This window comes from Pelophylax lessonae, assembly GCF_965119305.1.
Source record: "Pelophylax lessonae genome assembly, chromosome: 10".
Lineage (NCBI taxonomy): Eukaryota > Metazoa > Chordata > Amphibia > Anura > Ranidae > Pelophylax > Pelophylax lessonae.
In genome coordinates, this window is record NC_138777.1 from 73843773 (window position 1) to 73865866 (window position 22094).

General features: G+C 44.5%; 1 protein-coding gene across 3 annotated transcripts in view; it reads right to left on the reverse strand.

Moving 5' to 3' along the window:
- Window positions 1-22094, reverse strand: part of DAGLA (diacylglycerol lipase alpha) — a 121044-nt gene that overhangs the window by 31344 nt on the left and 67606 nt on the right. For all 3 annotated transcript variants that reach the window (XM_082270117.1, XM_082270118.1, XM_082270119.1), the window contains 5 exons: window positions 14543-14754; window positions 14361-14462; window positions 4005-4143; window positions 3791-3878; window positions 124-258 (listed from right to left, as the gene is read on the reverse strand). In XM_082270117.1, the coding sequence (XP_082126243.1) occupies window positions 124-258; window positions 3791-3878; window positions 4005-4143; window positions 14361-14462; window positions 14543-14754 (676 nt within the window). The remainder of the gene's footprint in view (window positions 1-123; window positions 259-3790; window positions 3879-4004; window positions 4144-14360; window positions 14463-14542; window positions 14755-22094) is intronic.

Genomic DNA, 22094 nt, shown 5'->3' on the forward strand with positions numbered 1-22094 from the left:
CTGGGAGAATAAAGGGTCCTGTTGGCTGCTGTTTTGCTACAGAAAATGCCAGTTCTTTCCATATAAACTTTCATAAATGAGGCCCATCTTTTCAAAAATACCATAAAATCTGACAGGACTTGCCTCATCCAATACTGCATTTCTTTTTGCCCTTTGCCTCTGGCGTAACAGGACTAACCCAGCGATGATATCAGAAGGAACGATATCCAGATCTCGAAAAAACTCTGCAAACAAATAGGCGATCTCTGAATAGGCATCCTGGGAAAAGAGACAAATTTAGGTCACACGCAGGAAGCGTAATGGTGTATAACGTAACATTTACTGATTAACCTACTTGAAGTGTGACACTTCCTAATACTGCCTGTACAAAAATATACTGAACTAGATGCAGTTCCTATGCTATTTTACATCCAATGTGCTCATTTAAACCAACAGCTTACATAATTAGACAGCTGTAATTTGAATATACAAGCCCACTGCACAGTTTATACGTAACCTGTATTGAGAGTAGTAGGCTTCATATCGGGTGGCATTGGATCCTGTATAAAAAAATTGGCCTTACTGTGTATGTATGTGAGTTAGGGACCTTAGATTGTAAGCTCCTTGAGGGCAGGGACTGATGTGAATGTACAATGTATATGTAAAGCGCTGTGTAAATTGACAGCGCTATAAGTACCTGAAATGAATAAATAAAATATTGAGGACCGCCTTCTCCTACCAGTTTGCAATCTATTTCTCCAATGATGAGGATAGGGGGAGTAAAGACATAATGCATATATGTGACCTTCTGCCTCAAGCGGTTGTACCGGAGTGATGCCTGCAGCTGCAGGCATCCCCCCTTTACAGTTTTTTTTAGAGCAGACGATCAGCTTTCTTGTAAAAAACAGATGCAGCTAATCAGCTACTCGGCTGTTATTACAAGCAGTGAGATGGGGCATTCCCCCTGTCCCACCGGGCGGCCCAAGCGACCAGCCGTCACATCCACCAGCTGGCCGGAGACCAGAACAAAGCCGAAATCGGCTTTGATCAGGTCTTGGATCTACTAACCCGGAAGCGATGTCATGACATCACTTTCGGTTTACTGGAGCCTTGTAGGCGCCAGACTTTTAAAAAATGACAGTATTCGAAACAGCCAAAGTTGATGTTTTGCACGCTTTTATGTGCAAAGGATGGATTTGGGGTCTTATAGAAAAAAAAATACCTGATATGTGATTATTGCTGTCACAAGGGATGTTTACATTCATTGTGACAGCAAAAAAGTGATCAAAAATTTATTTTTAGAGAGACAGTGTAAAAAAACAATAAAAAAAAAAACTAAGAAAAAGCGCCCCATTTCTCCATGCTCGCGCACAGAAGCAAGCACATACATAGCTTGCCCCCAACATAAAGCGTTGCCTATGTAGATTTCTAATTAACGTAGTTGCTGCGATTCCACAGTTTTAAAGCATGACATGTTAGGTATCTACTCATGTAACATCATCTTTCACATTATACAAAAAAAAAAAAAAATCAGGCTAACTTTACACTGTTTTTTTTCTTCTAATTCATGAAAGTGTATTTTTTCCCCAAAAATTGGGAACCCCACCAGACTCACCACCCCGCAGAAACCAGGCACCACAGCCACCAGGAGAATCTGCACTGCGTGAGCAGGGATCAGGAAACAAAAAGATCCAGGAGTCAGCACCACAGGGATGAGGAGGGGCTACCACTGCCGAAAACACCACCCAGAAGGCTCCACAGACATGGCCGCTATTGTTTTCTATGGCAGACCACCGCAAAATAATCACCGGACTACACAAACATAGTCGCAGTGCATTGCAGCACAAGGCTACAATAAAACGGCAGTCCTGCGTGGCACCACAAGACTCCCAGGGACCCAGGAGGGATCCCTAGGCCTCAAGGACAGGCCCAGATAGAACAGGGGGCCCTGGCAGAAGCCCCCACAAGGTATAGCCTCCTGCACAGCTGATCGTCCGGTCACCAGCAACGCACCCCCCCCCCCAACCCCGTCGCCAGCCTCTGGCCGGTGGGGCTATGTCACGGCTGACCCAGCGCAGAGGTGAGGTCTGTGCTCGCTCGCTGGCCAAACTGAGGTGACTGCTGGATCTAGATTATCCAGCCCGTCGCCCAGTCCGGCAGTTAATTGTAGATCTCACAGGCAAAAAAAAAACCGGAGAAAAAATCTATCTAAAATAAAAAATTGCCAGGACCAGAAATCCCAGCAAGGAACTAGGTCCTTATTCCTGACTATGCAGAAAAACACTGAGTACCTCTAGCAGAGAGAGGGAGTATACCCCCTGGGACTGCCCATAGGCGTAGCCAGACTTTTTTTCTGCCTCGTGGCCTACTCCAGTAGGGGAGGTATAATTTAATGGTTAAGAGGATTGGGAACTGTGTCCGTCAATGAATGAAAGAGAAATAGTAAATCAGTAAAACTATTATCCAGATATAGGAGTGTCAAATGTGTACTTTTGGTTACCCTGAGGATTTGTTTTTATAATCCATCTATTCAGACACAGCAAGGATCAAAAAGTAGCCTTATATTTGGACAGACAAGTAAGAATACCGACATTCCCTTTTAGGCCTGGTTCACACTGATGTAATTTATAATGGGACTTGGAATGCATTGAATCGCATGAAAAGTGAAACAACATCAGTTTCTATGAAGCAACTTAACACACATGCAGTGCAACTGCGAATCCATTTTGAAAAGGGTCCTGCGCGAGTCTGGTGCCATGCAGTGTGATTTAGTGGTCCATAGACTTCAATGGACATGCATTAAAATCGCATCTGCGTTCTTTTTGATCCATTTTATAGTGCAGTTTGTGCTGGTTGTTAGGAACTGGCACCCGCTGACAGCAGAGATTACTAATGGTTGTTAGGAAACCGGAAGGTGCCGGCTTACTGAACAACTAGTGAATCATCCCTGTTGACTTATGGCAGGGATGAGTCGCAGTAGTAAAATTTTGCATTAAAAACTCATCCAGATCGCACCAACTCACACTGCAGATGCCGGAAGGTGCCGGCTACTTAACAACCAGTGACTCATCCTTGTTGACTGATGGCAGGGATCAGTCACAGTAGTAAAAACTTGTTTTAAAAACGTATCCAGATCCCACCAACTCGCACTACAAAATTGCATTGAAAACTGGATCAAAGTCGCACTGCAGTAGTGTGAACCTAGGCTTAATGATACTGTAGGTAGAATGTAAGACTGCAATTCCCAGTTCAAATAATCGGGAACTGGGATGCAATGACCATTCAGTGAAATATGAGGCACCTTATAAAACTCCTTTCACCACTGAGTGTATGTTATGGATTTTCTGCACTCCCACACTGGATATCATCACAGAGGGCAAATGTTGCAATCCAAATACCGATACACATCACATGTTTAAAAACACACAATAAAAAGTTGCTATTACTTGGAAATGGGATCTTGGTCCTCAGAGAGTTATTTGCAAATCTTTCCAAGTAGCATTGCCTAGACTTTTCCAAACACCACTTAGCCACTTGTGTGCCAATTACCTAGAAGTGTTTTTTTTTTTTTTTCCTATGGTGGTTTATTTGCATACATTTCCCACAAAGTACCGCCTAAATTTTCCCAAAATTCATTTAGTACTTTTAGAAAAAAAGTGCTCCAAAACATCATTTGTATATGTATTTTAAAGCATTCACAAATTTGAATGTGCAATTTCATCTGATATGGAAGAATCAGAACCCTGCACTAGGCTATACAGATGCAGCATTAACCGATCTGTTAAAGTAATCATCGTGTTTGTAAGCTTACAGACTGAGAGTCCTTAGTGCGAGTGCAGCACAGGAAGACTTTCAGACGACGAGTCCAGCTGCTGGCTTGGCCTTCTTCCAGACGGTGCCTATGAGAGAAGGAATTATTCAGGTGGGTATACTGAAGAATGAGCTACACTGTGCAGAAGACAATGGAACTGTAAACCTACAGGGAACGCTAAAACATTTAAGGATGAATAAGAGTTCTTTCTCACCGCAAGTTGTATGTGCGCAAATTCCTTTGCCTTCTCTTTGTTGCTCGTAACTTCACAAATGTTCTTCCAGTTGGATCAAATACACAAAGTACTGTGATGCAGACACTGAGTATGACTACCCAGTTACATACCACCATCCCTGTAAAAAACAACCACAAAGACTATGAGCAGTCTGCAGAAGAAAAGCACCCTTATGGAAGAAGAATTATGCAATAAAAACACAGTTAAACCGTTCAGTGTAGATATACCCACACATCATAAAATATATAAGGCTCCTTTCACATGGGCGTTCCGTATGTCCGTATATCACCCCATCCGTTTGCGGGTGATATATGGACATAATGCATGTCAATGGGATTGCGGATGTCAGCAGATGACCATCCGCTGACATCCAATTTGCGTCCTTTCAGTTCTGTTCCGTTGTTTGGAACGGAACAGAACCCTATTTTTCTTCCGTTTAAAAAATGGAAAGGACGCAAAATCGGATGTCAGCGGTGTCACCCGCTGACATCCGCAATCACATAGACATGCACTATGTCCGTATATCATCCGCAAACGGATGGGATGATATGCGGACATACGGACCGGATGACACAAGTGTCATCCGTGTCCGTAAAAAAAAAAAAGTGCCGCAGCGGATGAAATAAACTGAGAGGCCGTGTGAAAGAAGCCTAACAGTAACTTTGTACTATTATTCGATTTTCACAAAATTCTAAATCAAGCACAACTTACCAACCAAAGATTGTACAACCTAGCATGTGCTTACTGAACTATCTATAAAACATCAGATCTTCCTTCTGGGAAGTAAAAGCCAGTTCTCCACCCAGGGTGACAACCTAATACGAGTATATCGTGGTGTATAATGTTTATATTTAATATCACTATGTTTCTGTTTAAATCGTTTTGTGAACAATACTATACATTGCTGGCACCAGAAGTGGATATTGTCCATGAAATGCGTCAAACCACAAAAGATCAATATTCCAGGATACAAATGTATTATCTGATCAGAAGTTGATTTTAAGTTCTCTATTTGGATATCTCACAAGTTTATGTAGAATACAATGACATCTAATGTATATTTCTTTTATGTATGTTATCCATCTATTAATAAAGTAGGAATATTTTTATGTAACATGGTGTGCCTCCAAAGTCCCAAATATTATTATTATAATAGCGCCAACAGTTTGCGCAGCGCTTTACAACATGAGGGCAGACAATACAGTTACAATGCAACTCAATGCCGGAGAAATCAGAGGGCCCTGCTCGTTAGAGCTTACAATCTAGAAGAGAGGGTCAAGTGAAATAAAAGGCAATAACTGTAGGGGATGGGCTGATGGAGAAAATGGAAGTACAGTTGTTAGGTGTGGGTAGGATAGGCTTCTCTGAAGAGAAGGGTTTTCAGGGATCGTCTAAAAGCTAATAGAGTAGGACAGCGATGGCGAACCTTGGCACTCCAGATGTTTTGGAACTACATTTCCCATGATGCTCATGCACTCTGCAGTGTAGTTGAGCATCATGGGAAATGTAGTTCCAAAACATCTGGGGTGCCAAAGTTCGCCATCACTGGAGTAGGAGATAATCGGACAGATAAGGGTAAGGAGTTCCATAGGATTGGAGAGGCTCTGGAAAAGTCCTGGAGGAGAGCATGGGAGGAGGTGACGAGGGAACAAACTTTTTTCTTTTTTTTTTTCTCAATTGGGATGAACCCCCCCCCCCCCCCCCCCCGTTTCTTTTTTTTTTTTTTTAAAGATATAGTATTTTAAAAGCCAGTTTATTTACCCATTTAGAACTATATGGCTACATAGCTTTACATCTTGTACTGAATGTGAAATGAAGCTTCACCTACTAGCATGCATGCAGTCATTACAACAACAGATTGGGCTATGGGAGAATTAGGTACAGCCAACACCGACAATGTCATGTAATAATAAATACATGCTTGTCAAACAGAGGTAATAAGAGGAAAAAAACCTGAAAGTCCCAAACGGCCATCCTTCTGTAAATTCAAATTTTTTACCATTTTTAAACCACTGGCTGATGTCACATCTACACTTTTTCACAACCTTATTTCTTGACACACAACCCTGGTAACGTACACAAAATAAGCTGGCCTTCAGTGGTTTGATTTTGGGGTGATTCCTGCTGACTTGGTCAAAATTTGTGCCATAGGTGGTCTTGTTGGTACCACCCAGCTTGACAAAAATTGATTTAAAAATCAAAGGAGCTAAGTGGAAAATTGTCTGCGGATGCAGTCACAGTTCATGTATTCAGGCAGTTGCAGATGCTGTGGCTGTCTGACTGCAATAGCTGGCAATATACCACTTCTTTTGGAGCATTATAGTGGTTGTAAACCTCTAAAATGAAAAATGAACAAAGCACATGCTTCTATAGCACATGTGTCAAAACCAATGCCCGAGGGCTGAATCTTGCACTTCTACTGCAGCTGGGGCACCCTCTTCATCCCCCCCCCCCCCCACCTTGTCTCAACAGTCAGCAGCAAAGAAGATAGAACTCCTACAGATCCTGTGCCTCTCTGTTCAGCTGCAGCACCCCCTCATCTACGCCTGCCCTGGTCTCAACATTCAGGGGCTTCCGGCAGCTGACTCCAGCCCTTCCATGGTCCTCCTCCAGACCCTGCACTGTCTGCTTCCCAGCTCCACCCCCATTTTTTTCCTGGCAGTTGCACAAAGTAAGGGGGTTAGATTATGATGTGAGGGAGGATAGGGAATCCCTGATTTCTGATGGTGGGGGAGCTGCTGACATGGGATGTTGGGGGGGGGGGGTGGGGTGCCCTGGGGCATCTGGCTATAATTAATGTGAGAATAATACCCTTCTATGCTAAAGGAGGGTCGCACACCGCTGGTATCATCCACAAGAAACGTTATTGAAGATGGCTCAGACAGAACACCATGGCAGACATGCTCTGTCTGAACAGTCTCCAATAAAGTTTCATGTGGATGATACCAGCGGTGTGTGACCCTCCTTTTCAGACTTAAATCATCTGCTACAGGAGAGTGAGTGGGCCCCATGCTGGTCTGCATCTGCCATTCACAGCTTACTGTAAGTCTTAGGTTAGTACTAGAACCAATAATAATCCATAAATATTTAATATGATAAAGAGTAGGTACATTTATATAGTCTTACAGATACAACTGGCCCTTTAAGGACAACCACAATACAGAAGCAGCCCACGATTAAATTGAGTTTTATACCACCGCCGTATAGTGTGTACTTGCCTCAGCCCAAAGCTATGATTTTTGCCTGCTGTCTCCTTCCTCTGCTATCTGCATGGGTCACTTTAGACAGGTTATGCCCACTCCAAGAGATCCAGGGGAACAGAAGGGGAGCTCCAGCACACAGCCTGTGATTGACAACCGTAGCTGTGCATGTTTCTCTTTCAGACTGCGTAGAGGGGCATGTGTCCATTTCCTCTACTCAGGTCCACACCCAGGTACACAGCGCTTCACTGTTTCCACATTTTGTCATGTTACAGCCTTATTCCAAAATTGATTAAATTAATTATTTTCTTCAAAATTCTACAAACAATACCCCATAATGACAACATGAAAGAAGTTTGTTTGAAATCTTTGCAAATGTATTAAAAATAAAAAACTAAAAAAAAAAATCACATGTTCATAAGTATTCACAGCCTTTGCTCAGTACGTTGTTGAAACCCCTTTGGCACCAATTACAGCTTCAAGTCTTTTTTAATATGATGCTATAAGCTTGGCACATCTATTTTCGGGCAGTTTCTTCCATTCTTTCTTGCAGAACCTCTAAAGCTCCATCAGGTTGGATGGGGGGCATTGGTGCACAGCCATTTTCAGATCTCTCCACAGATGTTCAATCCGGGTTAAGTCTGGGCTCTGGCTGAGCCACCAAATGACATTCACAGAGTTGGCCCATAGCCACTCCTTTGTTATCTTGGCTGTGTGCTTAGGGTCGTTGTCCCGTTGGAAGAGGAACCTTCGCCCCAGTCTGAGGTCCAGAGAGCTCGGCAGCAGGTTTTCATCATGGATACCTCTGCACATTGCTGCATTCATCTTTCCCTCGATCCTGACTACTCTCTCAGTTTTGAATAACATTCCCACAGCATGATGCTGTCACCACCATGCTTCACTGTAAGTATGGTGTTGGCCAGGTGATGAGCAGTGCCTGGTTTGCTCCAGACATGACGCTTGCCATTCAGGCCAAAGAGTTGAATCTGTTTCATCAGACCAGAGAATTTTGTTTCTCATGGTCTGAGATTTCTTCAGGTGCCTTTTGGCAAACTCCAGGCGAGCTGTCATGTGCCTTGTGCTGAGGAGTGGCTTCTGTCTGGCCATTCTACCATACAGGCCTGATTGGTGGCGTGCTGCAGAGATGATTGTTCTTCTTGAAGTTTCTCCTCTCTCCATAGAGAAATGCTGGAGCTCTGTCAGAGTGACCATCGGGTTCTTGGTCACCTCCCTGACTAAAGGCCCTTCTCCCCTGAACGCTCAGTGTGGCCGGGCCGCCCGCTCTAGGAAGAGTCCTGGTGGTTCCAAATTTCTTCCATTTATGGATGATGGAGGCCACTGTGCTCATTGGGACCTTCAATGCTGGAGACATTTTTCTGTACCCTTCCTCAGATCTGTACCTCGAAACAATACTGTCTTGGAGGTCTACAAACAATTCCTTGGACTTTATGGCTTGGTTTGTGCTCTGACAACTGTGGGACCTTATATAGAAAGGTGTGTGCCTTTCCAAATCATGTCCAATCAACTGAATTTACCACTCTGGACTCCAATCCAGTTGTAGAAACAACTCAAGGATGATCAGAGGAAACCGGATGCACCTAAGCTCAATATTGAGTGTCATGGCAAAGGCTGCGAAAACTTATATACATGTGATTTTTTAATACATTTGTAAAGATTTCAAACCTCTTTCATGTTGTCATTATAGGGAATTGTTTGTAGAATTTTCAGGAAAATAATTAATTTAATCCATTTTGGCATAAGGCTGTAGCATAACAAAATGTGGAAAAAGTGAAGTGCTGTGAATACTTTCCGGATGCACTGCATATCTCAAATGCTTGTTTGGCTAGAGTTCAGCTTTAACATGGAACTGTGATTTTTCCCCTGAACAGGTTCACTTAGCTCTTCTTCTTCCTAGCTCCAAAAACACAGAGCTAATCAAAATCTATAAACACTTTTCCTATGTATTACTCTAATCTTCCACTATAATTATAATATAAGCAGAACGAGAAAGAGTTAGAACCTTATTTCTCTTTAAAGTAATTGTAAAGTCTCTTTTTTTAAAAAAAAAAACAACAAACATGTTATACTTACCTCCTCTGTTGCAGTGGATATGCACAGAGCAGCCCGGATCCTCGTCTTCTCGGGTCCCTCTTTGCAGCTCCTGGCCTCTCCCTTTAGTCAAGTGCCCCCACAGCAAGCAGCTTGCTATGGGGGCACCCAAGTTGAACTGCAGCTCTGTCTGTCCATTCAGATATGGAGCTACCATTTGGCCCCACCCCCCTCTCTCCCGATTGGCTGACTGACTGATTGACAGCCGCAGGAGCCACTGGCGACCCTGCTGTGTCTCAGCCAATCAGGAGAGAGAGTCCCCGACGGCCGAGGGACTCGTGGACATCGCTAGACAGAGATCGGGTTCAGGTAAGTATTAGGGTGTGCTGGGGAGGCTGCTACACCCAGAAGGTTTTTTATCCTAATGCATAGAATGCATTAAGATAAAAAAAAAACATTCTGACTTTACAACTCCTTTAAATTTCTTTCTCCCTGTGTGTTCCAGTTACTGGCGCCACCTGGGACAGATAACTCGCTAAACCATGGCAAATGAGGACACAGAAAAAAAAAACAACTGGCAGATATGTTAACCCTTCCCTACTCTATCCAACACTAACAAAAAGGGCTAAAAAAATTTGGGCAGATTTTTACTGTGTGTGAGGTAGGAAAGATGGGCTTGGTTAAGTGACAGGATTGGCGGTCAGTGTTTTCCAGTATTCGGACATGTTCAGGCATCTGGATTTGTCTTGGGACGGAGTTCACACTGATGCGCTGAAGGAACCACAGTAATTCCTGTGCAGGTTCCCACGTCGCATCACACTCGCAGGCAGTTCACACTGCTGCTGGTGTCAATGTAAAGTTAATTACACCCAAAAATCGGTTTGCAGAATGCAGTGCGAACTGGGAAATCGTACGGGAATTAGATCGCATGGGTCTGAAACCCATGAGATCCGATTCCTGTGCGGACCAAAAAACAGGTCCTGCACCATTTTGGTCCAAAAGCGATGAGATTTCAGCCATACAAACTGTATGTGATGTGCACAGCAATGAGGTGCGAATCACATGCAATGTCTCTATTTGTGTGTAAAAAAAGCAATGTCAAAGTAGCACACTGGAATAGCAAAAAATGCCCTGGTCATAAAGGGGACAAAACCTTCCAAAAGCTTGAGTGGTTAATATTCAAAGCAAACTCACCATTCTTCCATGTCTCTATCCTTTATTTTGCTAAAAAAAAAATCACTTTGAAAAACACCCCCTACATTTCTGGCCAAGGCCATCTTGAGTAAGGGCAGATGATTCACATAGCATTTACTTCCCTAAGGCCAGGCCCCTCCTAAAGAATCCTGGGATGTATGACATAATTTGCCTAGGACTGGAAACCAGGAAGTAACTGAAGAAATGTATAAATGTTTTTTTCCTTTTTCCTGACCTGCATGCTAGTATGCATCGCATACTAGTACATTATATGAAACTTACCTGCTAACGAAAACCCTCGTTGTCACCGCTGGAGGCCGCATCCATCTTCACCTGCCTTCCTTCCCAGGGCCGCAGACTCCCGCTGTGTGACTGTCCGGAGCCGCGTGACGTCACTCCCGCGCATGTGTGTGGGAGCCGCGGGTCACGGCTCAGGGCTGTGAAACTGCACAGGTGGTCGTTCCTTCAGAGCGCATGACATCATCGGAGGCATATACAGTAAATATCTTCTAAATAGTGCAAGTTTAGGAGATATTTACAGTGCTTATAGGTAAGCCTTATTATAGGCCTACCTATAGGTACAAACAATCCATGGAAGTTTCCTTCCTCTTTAAAACCCCGTTCACACTGGTGCGGCTTTGAAATGGCGCCACTTCAGCGCCATTTGAAAGTCGCATATTAGTGTGACTTGCACTGTTGATTTCATTGCGGCTTGCGATTTCTGGGGGGAAGCCCATAGGAACGCCGCCAACTTTTTACATGCTACTATCGATCATATGCTGGTTTTACATTGAAATCTTGTAATTGTATCTTTTTATCCTTGCCAAATAATCAGCCTTATTGTACTGCACTATGGAAGCGCGTTTCGTGCTTTCATCTGTGAGTGTTGCTGGAGCAGTGTGAGCTACATATGGTTGGAGGGAGACCGGATTCCCCGGGCATTTTTTGACCACCTGTGATTCAGTGATCATTGATATCTGGTAAGCAGCTTGTGTCATCTATCTGCCTTGTGGAGCATGATCCTTTCTGGCTGCTAACCTGGTTCAGCATCACAGATTTCTTCACCTGTCTGTCATCTATCACAGAGCGCAGAGAAGAACTTTCAGTGAAGAGTGTGGATCTTTTTTATATGAACAAATTTCAATTAAATTAAATTAAAATTAAATTAAAAATTAAACAGACATGTATATGTGTTTCCAATATTTCTCATCATTTATGTTCACTGGCTTATTGATTCACAGGTTCTTGATCTTCGAGATTTACATAAAACCATCTATTTAGGGCCCTTTCACACTTGTATGACCCGGAAGTCGCACGACTTTGACGTGACTTGAAGCAATGCCTGTGTAATCTTGAGGTCTATGGACCTCAAGCTGCATCAAAGTCGGATCACAGTAGTGCAGAGACTACTTTGAAATTGCACAGGTTATTAATGGTACTCATTGGAAATCATGGGGTACGACTTGTCATGCAACTTTGCAGTCCAAAGTCGCTCAAGTGTGAAAGGGGCCTTATACTATTTATTGTCTATTATCATGCATAGTGGTGGGATCATATGATAGAGGTTTTCCCTAAGCCATTGTGTGATCTGTTGTCATCATACTAGCGCTGCACTTTATTTAGAATTATCAGTTTGGAGCTTGTATCTTGACTCTTAGTGCTGGAAGCTTTCTTATACTCTAGCGCAGTGTTCCTTTTCTTTGGTTGTACTTCACTTAACAGAAGTCTTTGCAAGTCGAAATTAAATTGGTAAAAAAGTAGTGCAGGCAACTTTTTCATAATAGCTGCGATAGGAGTCACACCGATATTAAATCGTTCCATTGCTGACAATGGGGTACGACTTGTCATGCGATTTGGAACTGTCAAATTGCATGATAAGTCACACCTGTGTGAACAGAGGCTAAAACAAATATATATAATAAAATAAATATAATATACCTTTCTAAATTTTTACTAATGCTAGCAGCATAAGGATTCAAATAGTCAATGTTGATTGAGTTTAAAGTAAAGTACAGTATAACTAAAGGCAAAACCTTTTTTTCATTTTGGATAGAGGAGAGAGGGATTAGAACACCTGTCAGTTTTTATTGCTCTCTGTGACTCTGTTAGGGAGATTCATCCTCTCTATTTGTCCTGTTTACCTTTATCATTGAAAGTGAAAGTAAAAGAAAATCCCAAAATTTGGGCTGTCCCCAGAATAATAATAGAGGGGAAGTCTTCCTATGGGGGACACTAGTTCTGGTGACCTGGGGGTCCCCAAGGAATTCCCATAGTTTGCAGGTATTTCCTCTCATTTCCTGTTTGGCTATGGGACAGGAAGTGAGGGGAAATTTCCGCAATGGGACACCGATGACGAAAAAAAATCTGGTGACCTGGGGGTCCCCAAGGAATTCCCTTAGTTTGCAGGGATTTTCTCTCACTTCCTATTTGGCTATGGGATAGGAAGCAGTGGCGTGGCGTGGGGGGTGCAGGGGGGCAGTCAGCACCGGGCGCAACATCTGTGGGGGCGCATTTGCAGTATCACTCTGTCTGTCTGACTCTGACATACACAGTTCACACACTGTCTGCGGCTGCCTTCATCTTTAGGCTGGGCGATGTCCAGTGTGGCCGCCCTATGGCTAAAAATGGCGGGTCGGGCGGGACTGGACTGTGCCCCACCTGTCCATTGGTGTAGGGTGGGGTGGTGTTGCAAGCCAAGCCCCACCTATGCCGTCTCTCCTCACTGCTCAATCAGTTTAGCAGCGAGTGAGTCAGCAGCCTGGCGCTGTAACAGAGTGTTTTTTTTTTTTTTTAATCACCTGATTAGAGCCAGAGGCTCTAATAGGCTTCAAAAAAGGGTGGACCCGGGGTGCAGAGCAGTGCGCCCTGAGCCCACCCATTGTGTGACAATAGCGAATGAAAATTTGCTATTGTCACACGGATCCTCCTCCTGGCCAATCAGGAAGCAGGTCCGAGACCCGCTTCCTGATTGGCCGAAAGGCAAACTCATGCCATTGGCTGAGGAGGAGGGGGGAGGACTCGAGGAGACGCGGGGAACTGAGGAGAAGCCGCCGCTGCAGGTAAGTCTCTCTGCATTGAAAGGGGGCACGCTGTTCATTCTGCATTGAAAGGGGGCAAGCCGGTCAATCTACATTGAAAGGGGGCACACGCTGGTCATTCTGCATTGAAAGGGGGCACGCTGGTCATTCTGCATTGAAAGGGGGCACGCTGGTCTCTCTGCATTGAAAGGGAGCACGCTGGTCATTCTGTTTGAAAGAGGGCATGCTGGTTTCTCTGCATTGAAAGGGGGCACGCTGGTCTCTCTGCATTGAATGGGGGCACACTGGTCTCTCTGCATTGAATGGGAGCATGCTGGTCATTCTGCATTGAAAGGGGACACGCTGGTCATTCTGCATTGAAAGGGGGCACGCTGGTTTCTCTGCATTGACAGGGGGCACGCTGGTCTCTCTGCATTGAAAGGGGGCACGCTGGTCTCTCTGCATTGAAAGGGGGCACGCTGGTCATTCTGCATTGAATGGGGGCAGGCTGGTCTCTCTGCATTGAATGGGGGCACGCTAGTCTCTCTTTTTCTTTAATTACATCAGTATTTTCATAGCAAACAATACATGTGCTTAGGGGGTAAGGGTTTCTTTAACTAACCTAGTGGAAGAGAGTCGAGTGCTAAAATCCTGCGGGTTAGGGGGCGAAAATTACTTGCCTTGCCCCGGGTGCTGACAACCCACGCTACGCCACTGATAGGAAGTGAGGGGAAATCTCCGCAATGGGACATGACGAAAACAAATCTGACAGGTCATAACCCTTCCTTGCACTATCCAAAAATTTTTACCTATAGTTATACTTTTAAGCACACAATAATCAGTAAAAACTACATAAGATCCCAGATTTCACTTACCAAGTGTAACATTCTTCGCTGTGACATCATTGCAGGATGTGTAATACTGAGCCAACCAGACAATACCCACGATTGCGTAAACAAACTCAATCACCAGAATTGCTACAAGGAATAAAGAATATATAGGTGAAACTGGTATCTGCTTTACTTATGGCAAACAAGAAGATGTAGTGCTCACTTACCAAGCCGCACGTATAACACATACTGCATGGAGTCCCTGGGCTCGGTGTACAGAATTCCTCCTCTCATACTCAGCCAGATGATGGCTACCTCTGCAATCATACAGCTGAGCAGAATGCCCAGGTACCCACGTCCATGGTCCACCAGGTTCAGGGAACATGTTTCATGGGGGTTATAGGTCAGACCAAATAGGACCACAGAGAGGATTACAAACCTGGAATAAAACAAAGAACACAGTATTTACATAGCTGTATTTAGTGGAACTGTCACAATAACATGTGAAGAATCAGCAAAATAAAATACCTGCAATCTCCATGGTGTAAAAAAACTTTTAATGCTACTACTGGCAATAAAGGAACACTTAAAAAATACATTGTCAATAGTAAAGTGGAAGTAAACTTGTATTTTAATCAAATGGCTGACAGGCAGGGTATTTATGACATAAGAGATCCTATTGGTCTCTTCTTCCATAAATGCATCCTTCTGCCTGTCAGCTGTCATGTTCACAGAGCTGCGCATGCAACATTTATGGCCCCAATCCCGGATCCCCCGGTGATGTTACTCCTGTGCGCATGCGCGGGAGTGGCGTCATCGCGTCCTGGCCTATCAAGTGTTCAAAGGCACGGGACCCGGAAGGAAGACCGGGCAAAGATGGCAGCACTGGGGGGCCCGCTGGATCGGTCCCAGCCCTGCGCTGGAGAACACCATATGACAGGTAAGCATACCAGTATGCTGTGCATACCAGTATATTATGGCATTACCCACTTGGGGGGGGGGGGGGGGGGCCTTAAAAAAAAAAAAATTATAGTGGACTTTATTTTCCGCTTTAATAGGCTTTTTTATACTATGGAGATTACAGGTATTTCCTCTACAATCTGGAAGCTGAGCTATTGTTTTGGACAACTCTGAATTTTTACAGAACTAATACTAACCATAGACAGACTGAAATTCGACTGGTTCAACGGGAGCCGTTAGCAGCTAAAGCCGCTAACAGTGACCATTGTACAGCTGGGAAACCTCTCTCTGCCAGAACACAATAGCTCTGCAGGAGAGATTCCTCCATTTACACTCAGTGTGTTCATTAGGGAATTAAGCAATTTTCTTTCCTTCAATCTGTGGATGAGCGTGACTGCGTTCAGGCGAACAGTAAGACTATGGTTCAATTGCCTGGTTTTACCACCCCCTGGCCATACATATAAACGAAGCCTAAGACATGAAGTGTATTACTGGCCAGATCATCTCCTGAAAATAAAAGAGAAAAGGACTAAAAAATAATATTGCTTTAACGGGGCAGCACAGTGGTGTAGTGGTTAGCACTTTCACCTAGCAGCAAGAGGGTCGCTGGTTTGAATCCCAACCACGACACTACCTGCCTGGCGTTTGCATGTTCTCCCTGTGCCTGCGTGGGTTTCCTCCGGGTACTCCGGTTTCCTCCCACACTCCAAAAACATGCTGGTAGGTTAATTGGATCCTGTATAAAATTGGCCCTACTATATATGTATGAATGTGAGTTAGAGACCTTAGATTGTAAGCTCCTTGAGGGCAGGGACTGATGTGAATGTGCAATGTATATGTAAAGCGCTGCGTAAATTGACAGCGCTATACAAGTACCTGAAATAAATAAATAAATAAATAAACTTGTATGTCAGGGCTAAGTAAATTAAAGGAGAAGTTCACCTTTTTTTAAAAAAAAAAAAAAAACACAAACATACTAGTGTTTTTGGAAGTTAAAAAAATGTGCATTTATTTATTTTTTTCTCAGGAGCCTGCAGATCACTGCACCTGTGATCAATGGATCACGGGTACAATGTCAGGCTTCTGCAGTCTTTAATAGCTCTGTGCCTGTACATCTGAATGGGCTGTCGGTTTCAGAGTTGCTGGAAGAGTAAATGGACTACAAACATGCTGATCAGCATGCTTACAGTTCATTGAAACTAAAAAGCCATCTGCTGCGGTGGCAGACAGGACATGTAGTTTATCCATTCACAGACCTCTGTGAAAGAATGATGCATCTATGCAGGCGAAGCCCTGCACGGTTGCATCAATTTTAAAATGTGAGAGTGGCTGCAGGGGAAAAGGAACCCCTGCCTGCTGTTGCAGGGCGTCAAGGGGTATGGCTAGGTCTCCATGTCAGTGATGTATGTGACATCACCACATACGCAACTGTGCCCGCCTGCATATGCTCGGTGGACTAAGTGAACATCTCGGCTTCCATGTTGGTGAAAGGTACCACAAGCGCTATTCATGGACGTGGGATCCAGACGGGGTGAACCGCATCAGCTACTGCCCTCCTGTGAGCTGTAGAGGTAGAGAGTGTTGGAACCTCAACCCAGCTGCAAAGGATGAAGGTCGGTTTGATCTATGGATGTGGGTGAGCTGGTTCATGGATCCAGTTTGTATTACCTGCCTGGGTGCCTGACTGCATTGAGGGCTATATGGTAGTTACTGCACACGGCTCTCCTGTACAATATTTGTGGAAACGAAGTGTCACTATCCATTGTTTGTACACAATGGGTTAGGCAAGTCCCACTAACCACACTTTAACATCCTGCTATCCAGTACAACAGTGTTATCAACTAAGACTGCCTATATACATCATTAGCTGCATGGAAGGTGAAGGACTGATATGAATATTATGAGAAGTTGTCTTTATTACTTGGTCTTCAGTTGCTCCCACTGGAACCCAGCGATGTCTTCCTAGACTGGGAATATACACTATATTGTCAAAAGTGTTGTCACCCTTTGCAGCTATAACAGCTTCAACTCTTCTGGGAAGGCTGTCCACAAGGTTTAGGAGTGTTTCTATGGGAATGTTTGACCATTCTTCCAGAAGCGCATTTGTGAGGTCAGGCACTGATGTGGGACGAGAAGGCCTGGCTCGCAGTCTCTGCATGAATGCATCCCAAAGGTGTTCTATTGGGTTGAAGTCAGGACTCAGTGCAGGCCAGTCAAGTTCCTCTACCCTAAACTCGCTCATCCTTATCTTTATGGACCTTGCTTTGTGCACTGGTGCGCAGTCATGGTGGAACAGGAAGGGGTCATCCCCAAACTGTTCCCACAAAGATGGGAGCATGAAATTGTCAAACAATTTCTTGGTATTCTGACGCCCCAAGAGTTCCCTTCATTGGAACATAGGGGCCAAGCCCAACCCCTGAAAAACAACTCCAAACCATAATCCCCCTTCCTCCAAATGATTTGGACCAGTGCACAAAGCAAGGTCCATAAAGACATGGATGAGCGAGTTTGGAGTGGAGGAATTTGACTAACCTGCACAGAGTCCTGACCTTAACCTGATAGAACACCTTTGGGATGAATTAAAGCAAAGGCTGCAAGCCAGGCTTTCTCATCAAACATCAGTGCCTGACCTCACAAATGTGCTTTTGGAAGAATGGTCAAACATTCCCATAGACACACTCCTAAACCTTGTAAACAGCCTTTCTAGGCGAGCTGAAGCTGTTGTAGCTGCAAAGGGTGGGCCAACTCAATACTGAATCCTACTGATGAAGACTGAGGTGCCATTAAAGTTCATGTGTATGTAAAAGACAGGCGTCCCAATACTTTTGACAATATAGTGTATGTGCTTTTGCGCGTTACTACCGATAATAGGTGGTATTACACTTGCATGTGGATCCCATTACTAGGCTGCACTGACGGATTGGTTTGAGCCTACTGACTCCAGGGGTACGATTTAGATATGTGGGTATATGTAAGCAGCTGCTATGATTTTTAGACAACGTTTTTTTTTGTTTTTTTTTTAATTCAACCATGGTGGAGGTTTATGTGGGATGGATTTAATGCCCAATTTTTGTATTATTATATCATATTACAAGTTTTCAATAAAGATCTAGTTAGTATAAGCTTCTTGGTCCTTATAGTAACATCCTGTTTTTTTGGGTTCCTCTCCCAATTCCTTGGTTTGATGCAATTTGAGTTACAAGGATCACACTATAAATTTGGTGAGTCAGTGGCTAACCTGCCACCGGTAAGTTATACAATTATTACCACTTACCAGATCACAATCCACTTAGTGAGGTTCCAGCCTTTCCCCCTTCCCCATCCCCTTTATTGGGTGGGGTGAAGGGGGAAGCTGAACAGCAACACGCTACACCCAAAATAAGGGTGTAACGTCACTAAAGTTGAACTTATCCTTTAATGTTCTCAGCCCTACCAGGTACAACCCCCCCCTTACACAGCCGATCGTCTGGTCGACAGACGATCACACCCCCCCCCGCCCCATCGCCAGCATAGCGCCCTGCCCTTACCCCAGGAGGTGGACCAAAACACCCACAAAGCCCCAGCATAAGTGAAAGGGGGTGGATGGGGGGTGGGGGGGACACAGTGCTGTATCTTGGCCTAGGCCTACAAGGCCCAGGCCTAGGGCGGCACTTTGCAGGGGGGCAGCAAAAAAGCTGCACCCCACACGAAAAAAAAACAGCCTCCTCCCAGATCCCGCACGAAAGGGGTCCCCGCCGGCTTGTGCTACACTTTTAGTATAGTGCCAGTCTTATGGGGCGAATTGGGCTGGAGGGCAGGATCCAGGAGGCAAATCACTAATAAGGCAGCACTGATGAGGCTGCACTGATGGGCACTGATAGACTGTGGTTGTGGTCTGTGGTTTACAGATGACAGGGCGGGTCATAAACAGGAAGGGGGTGTGGCCTTTACAGGAAGGGGTGGGTTATATTTAAATTAGGGGGTGCACAAGTTTAGTCATACACCACTGGGGGGGCAGATGAAGGTGGGGGTTTCTGACAGGAAGGAGGAAAACCCGGGGCTCTGACCGTCCCAAGGAGGGGTCCACGCTCAACGCAAAACCCTCCAGGGGGAGAGGGGGGGGACAGCTATTCACCATACAAGGAACCAGGCGGGCACTGCTGCAGACAGAACTCCTAGCCATCGAAATGGGGAGGGGGGGGACACGCTCGTATGCGACCTCTCGCGAGACGTTTAACTTGCAGGTCAGCCCCCGTCCAGAAGGGCTATGTCGCGGCTGACCTAGCGAGGAGCTGAGGTCTTGCACGCGCTCGCTGGCCAGACTGGGGTGACCACTGGATCTAGATGATCCAGCCCGTCGCCCAGTCTGGCAGTTGATTGTAGATCTCACAGGAAAAAAACAGGAGAAATCTTTCTATCTAAAAAGAAAAAAATTGCAAGGACGAGAGATCCCAGCAAGGAACTAGGTTCTTACTCAGACTAGGCAGAAAAAAAAACTGACTTTTTTTTCTGCCTAGTGCCCTACTCCTGTAGGGGGCAGTATAACCCAATGGTTAAGAAGATCAGGAGCTGTGTCCGTCAATGAACGAAAGAGAAAAAGCCTTTTTAAGATAACACAGGCAGAAAGCTCAGGATGCAGGACAGATGAACAGTTTTTATATACAGTATATAAAACATAAAAATTTAACAGGCCAAACAGAAGCAAAAAAAAGAAGTTCATTGTTATGGTTTACATGCACTTTAAGGGGTGCATTTATAAATGTTTTCATGCAAGCTTCATACAACTTTCACCCAACATTAATACGTCTAATTGGATTCATGACCCCTCCCATGCTAATCCTGGGTGAAATTTGTAACATGTTTAAAACAGACCCCTTTAGAGTTAAAGGGAATGTAAAGGCAGTTTTTCTGTGTGCAGCAGCCCCCCTCATACTTACCCGTCTTTATCCAGCGATGTTGCAGGAATGTCTAAGCTGCCTGGGACTCCCCTCCTCATTGGCTGAGACAGTAACGTGGCACGATTGGCTGCCGCTGCTGTCCATCAAAGTCATTTAGCCAATCAGGAGAGAGGGGGGCGGGGCTGGGTTGCGGCTCTGTGTCTGAATGGACACAGGGAGCTGTGACTCAGCTCGGATGCCCCCACAGCAAGCTGCTTGCTGTGGGAGCACCCAGCAGGAGGGAGGGGCCAGGAGCGCCGAAGAGGGACCTGAGAAGAGGAGGATCCGGGCTGCTCTCTGCAAAACCAACTGCACAGAGCAGGCAAGTACAACACGTTTATTTATTTATTTATTTTTTAAATGAGACTTTACAATAACTTTAATAATTATAAAAAAAATAACTACATTGTTTTAAATAAAAGGGACAGCCATTTTTGCTAATTATGTACATAAGCTGTATTTTTTGAGTGTGCTACTGTTCCTATCAAACAACCTGCACAGAATGAATAAAACCTATTACCCTAGGGCAGTGATGGTGAACCTTGACACCCCAGATGTCTTGAAACTAAATTTCCCATGATGCTCAACTGCACTGCAGAGTGCATGAGCATCATGGGAAATGTAGTTCCAAAACATCTGGGGTGCCAAGGTTCGCCATTACTGCCCTAGGGTGTCAATTGCACACTCTGATTCACACAGAGGCATTGCAGGAACAATCTACACATCCATATGGGAAGTAGCAATATATAACTATAAAAATAGTTTATGAAATGTAAGGCCTCCGTCACATAGCCCCAAAGAGGGCCACACATACATTGCAGTGTATTTCTCTGCCCAGGAGTGACAGGTTTGCAGATCAATCATAGGCTGGCTGAAGCAGCGGCTGTAAGGGTACAATCACAAATCCTATTGTTTACATGTGTACAGTGAATTATGCACTGCCTGAACGCAGGGGGTTTGGGGCAGTGATTAAATCCTGATACACATATAAACAATTTGAGTAGCTTATATACTTGTACTGCTGCAGCTTTGAGCCAGCCTGTCATTGATTTGTACAGGATGGCTGCATGATCCACCTGACAATCCTGGCAGAGAAATACGCCCAGATGTATGCTGTACAGCCCTGTAGTGGCCATGTGCAAGAGGCCAAACAATGAACACTGACTGAAAACAAATTCCTGCTATTAAACATTGACATACAAGTATGCACCATCCAAACAAACACAGACACAAGTGCAAAGGCCAAACTGCCACACAAGGCCATCATTGTACAGTGCAAAAAGGATTAAAAAAAAAAAAAGATTTACTTCTGTAAATCTCAGTGACTTTCGCTAGATTTGGAAATGCTGGTTTTGCTGTATTTTTCCTGTTTGCTTCATCAGAATACAGTCTACCAACCCAGAGTGTACCCAAGTATAATATTCTCATAGCGCTGTCTTTAATGAAGAATATACTACGCCAAGTATATAACAAAATAAAGGAGTGAGGTTTGATGCAAAAAAATAGAACAGAATTATTTAGAACTTCTCCACGTAACAATACCCATCGAGTTATCCAAGAAGTAATGGATACATTTGCAAAAATTCAGGGAATGTAACAAAAAGAGTAGAGCCAAAAACAACTCTGTGCAATTTATCATTTATCCAAAAAAGGCTCCTGAGTGTCCATCACACATTTCTTAAACCTTTATATGAAAGAGCTAAACTGGTACTCAAGCTCCACCCACCTGCAGCAGTTTCGCCCACTCTCCCGCACCCTCTCTTTGCTTGCCACCTTATAAACCATATTTACAGGCACTGACAGATGGACGGGGCTTTTGGTCCACGTGGAGAAGAAACCTGATAAGGGATACACGGAGGGCTTTTCTAGATATCAAAGGCAACAGAAGGCACCTTTGATATTC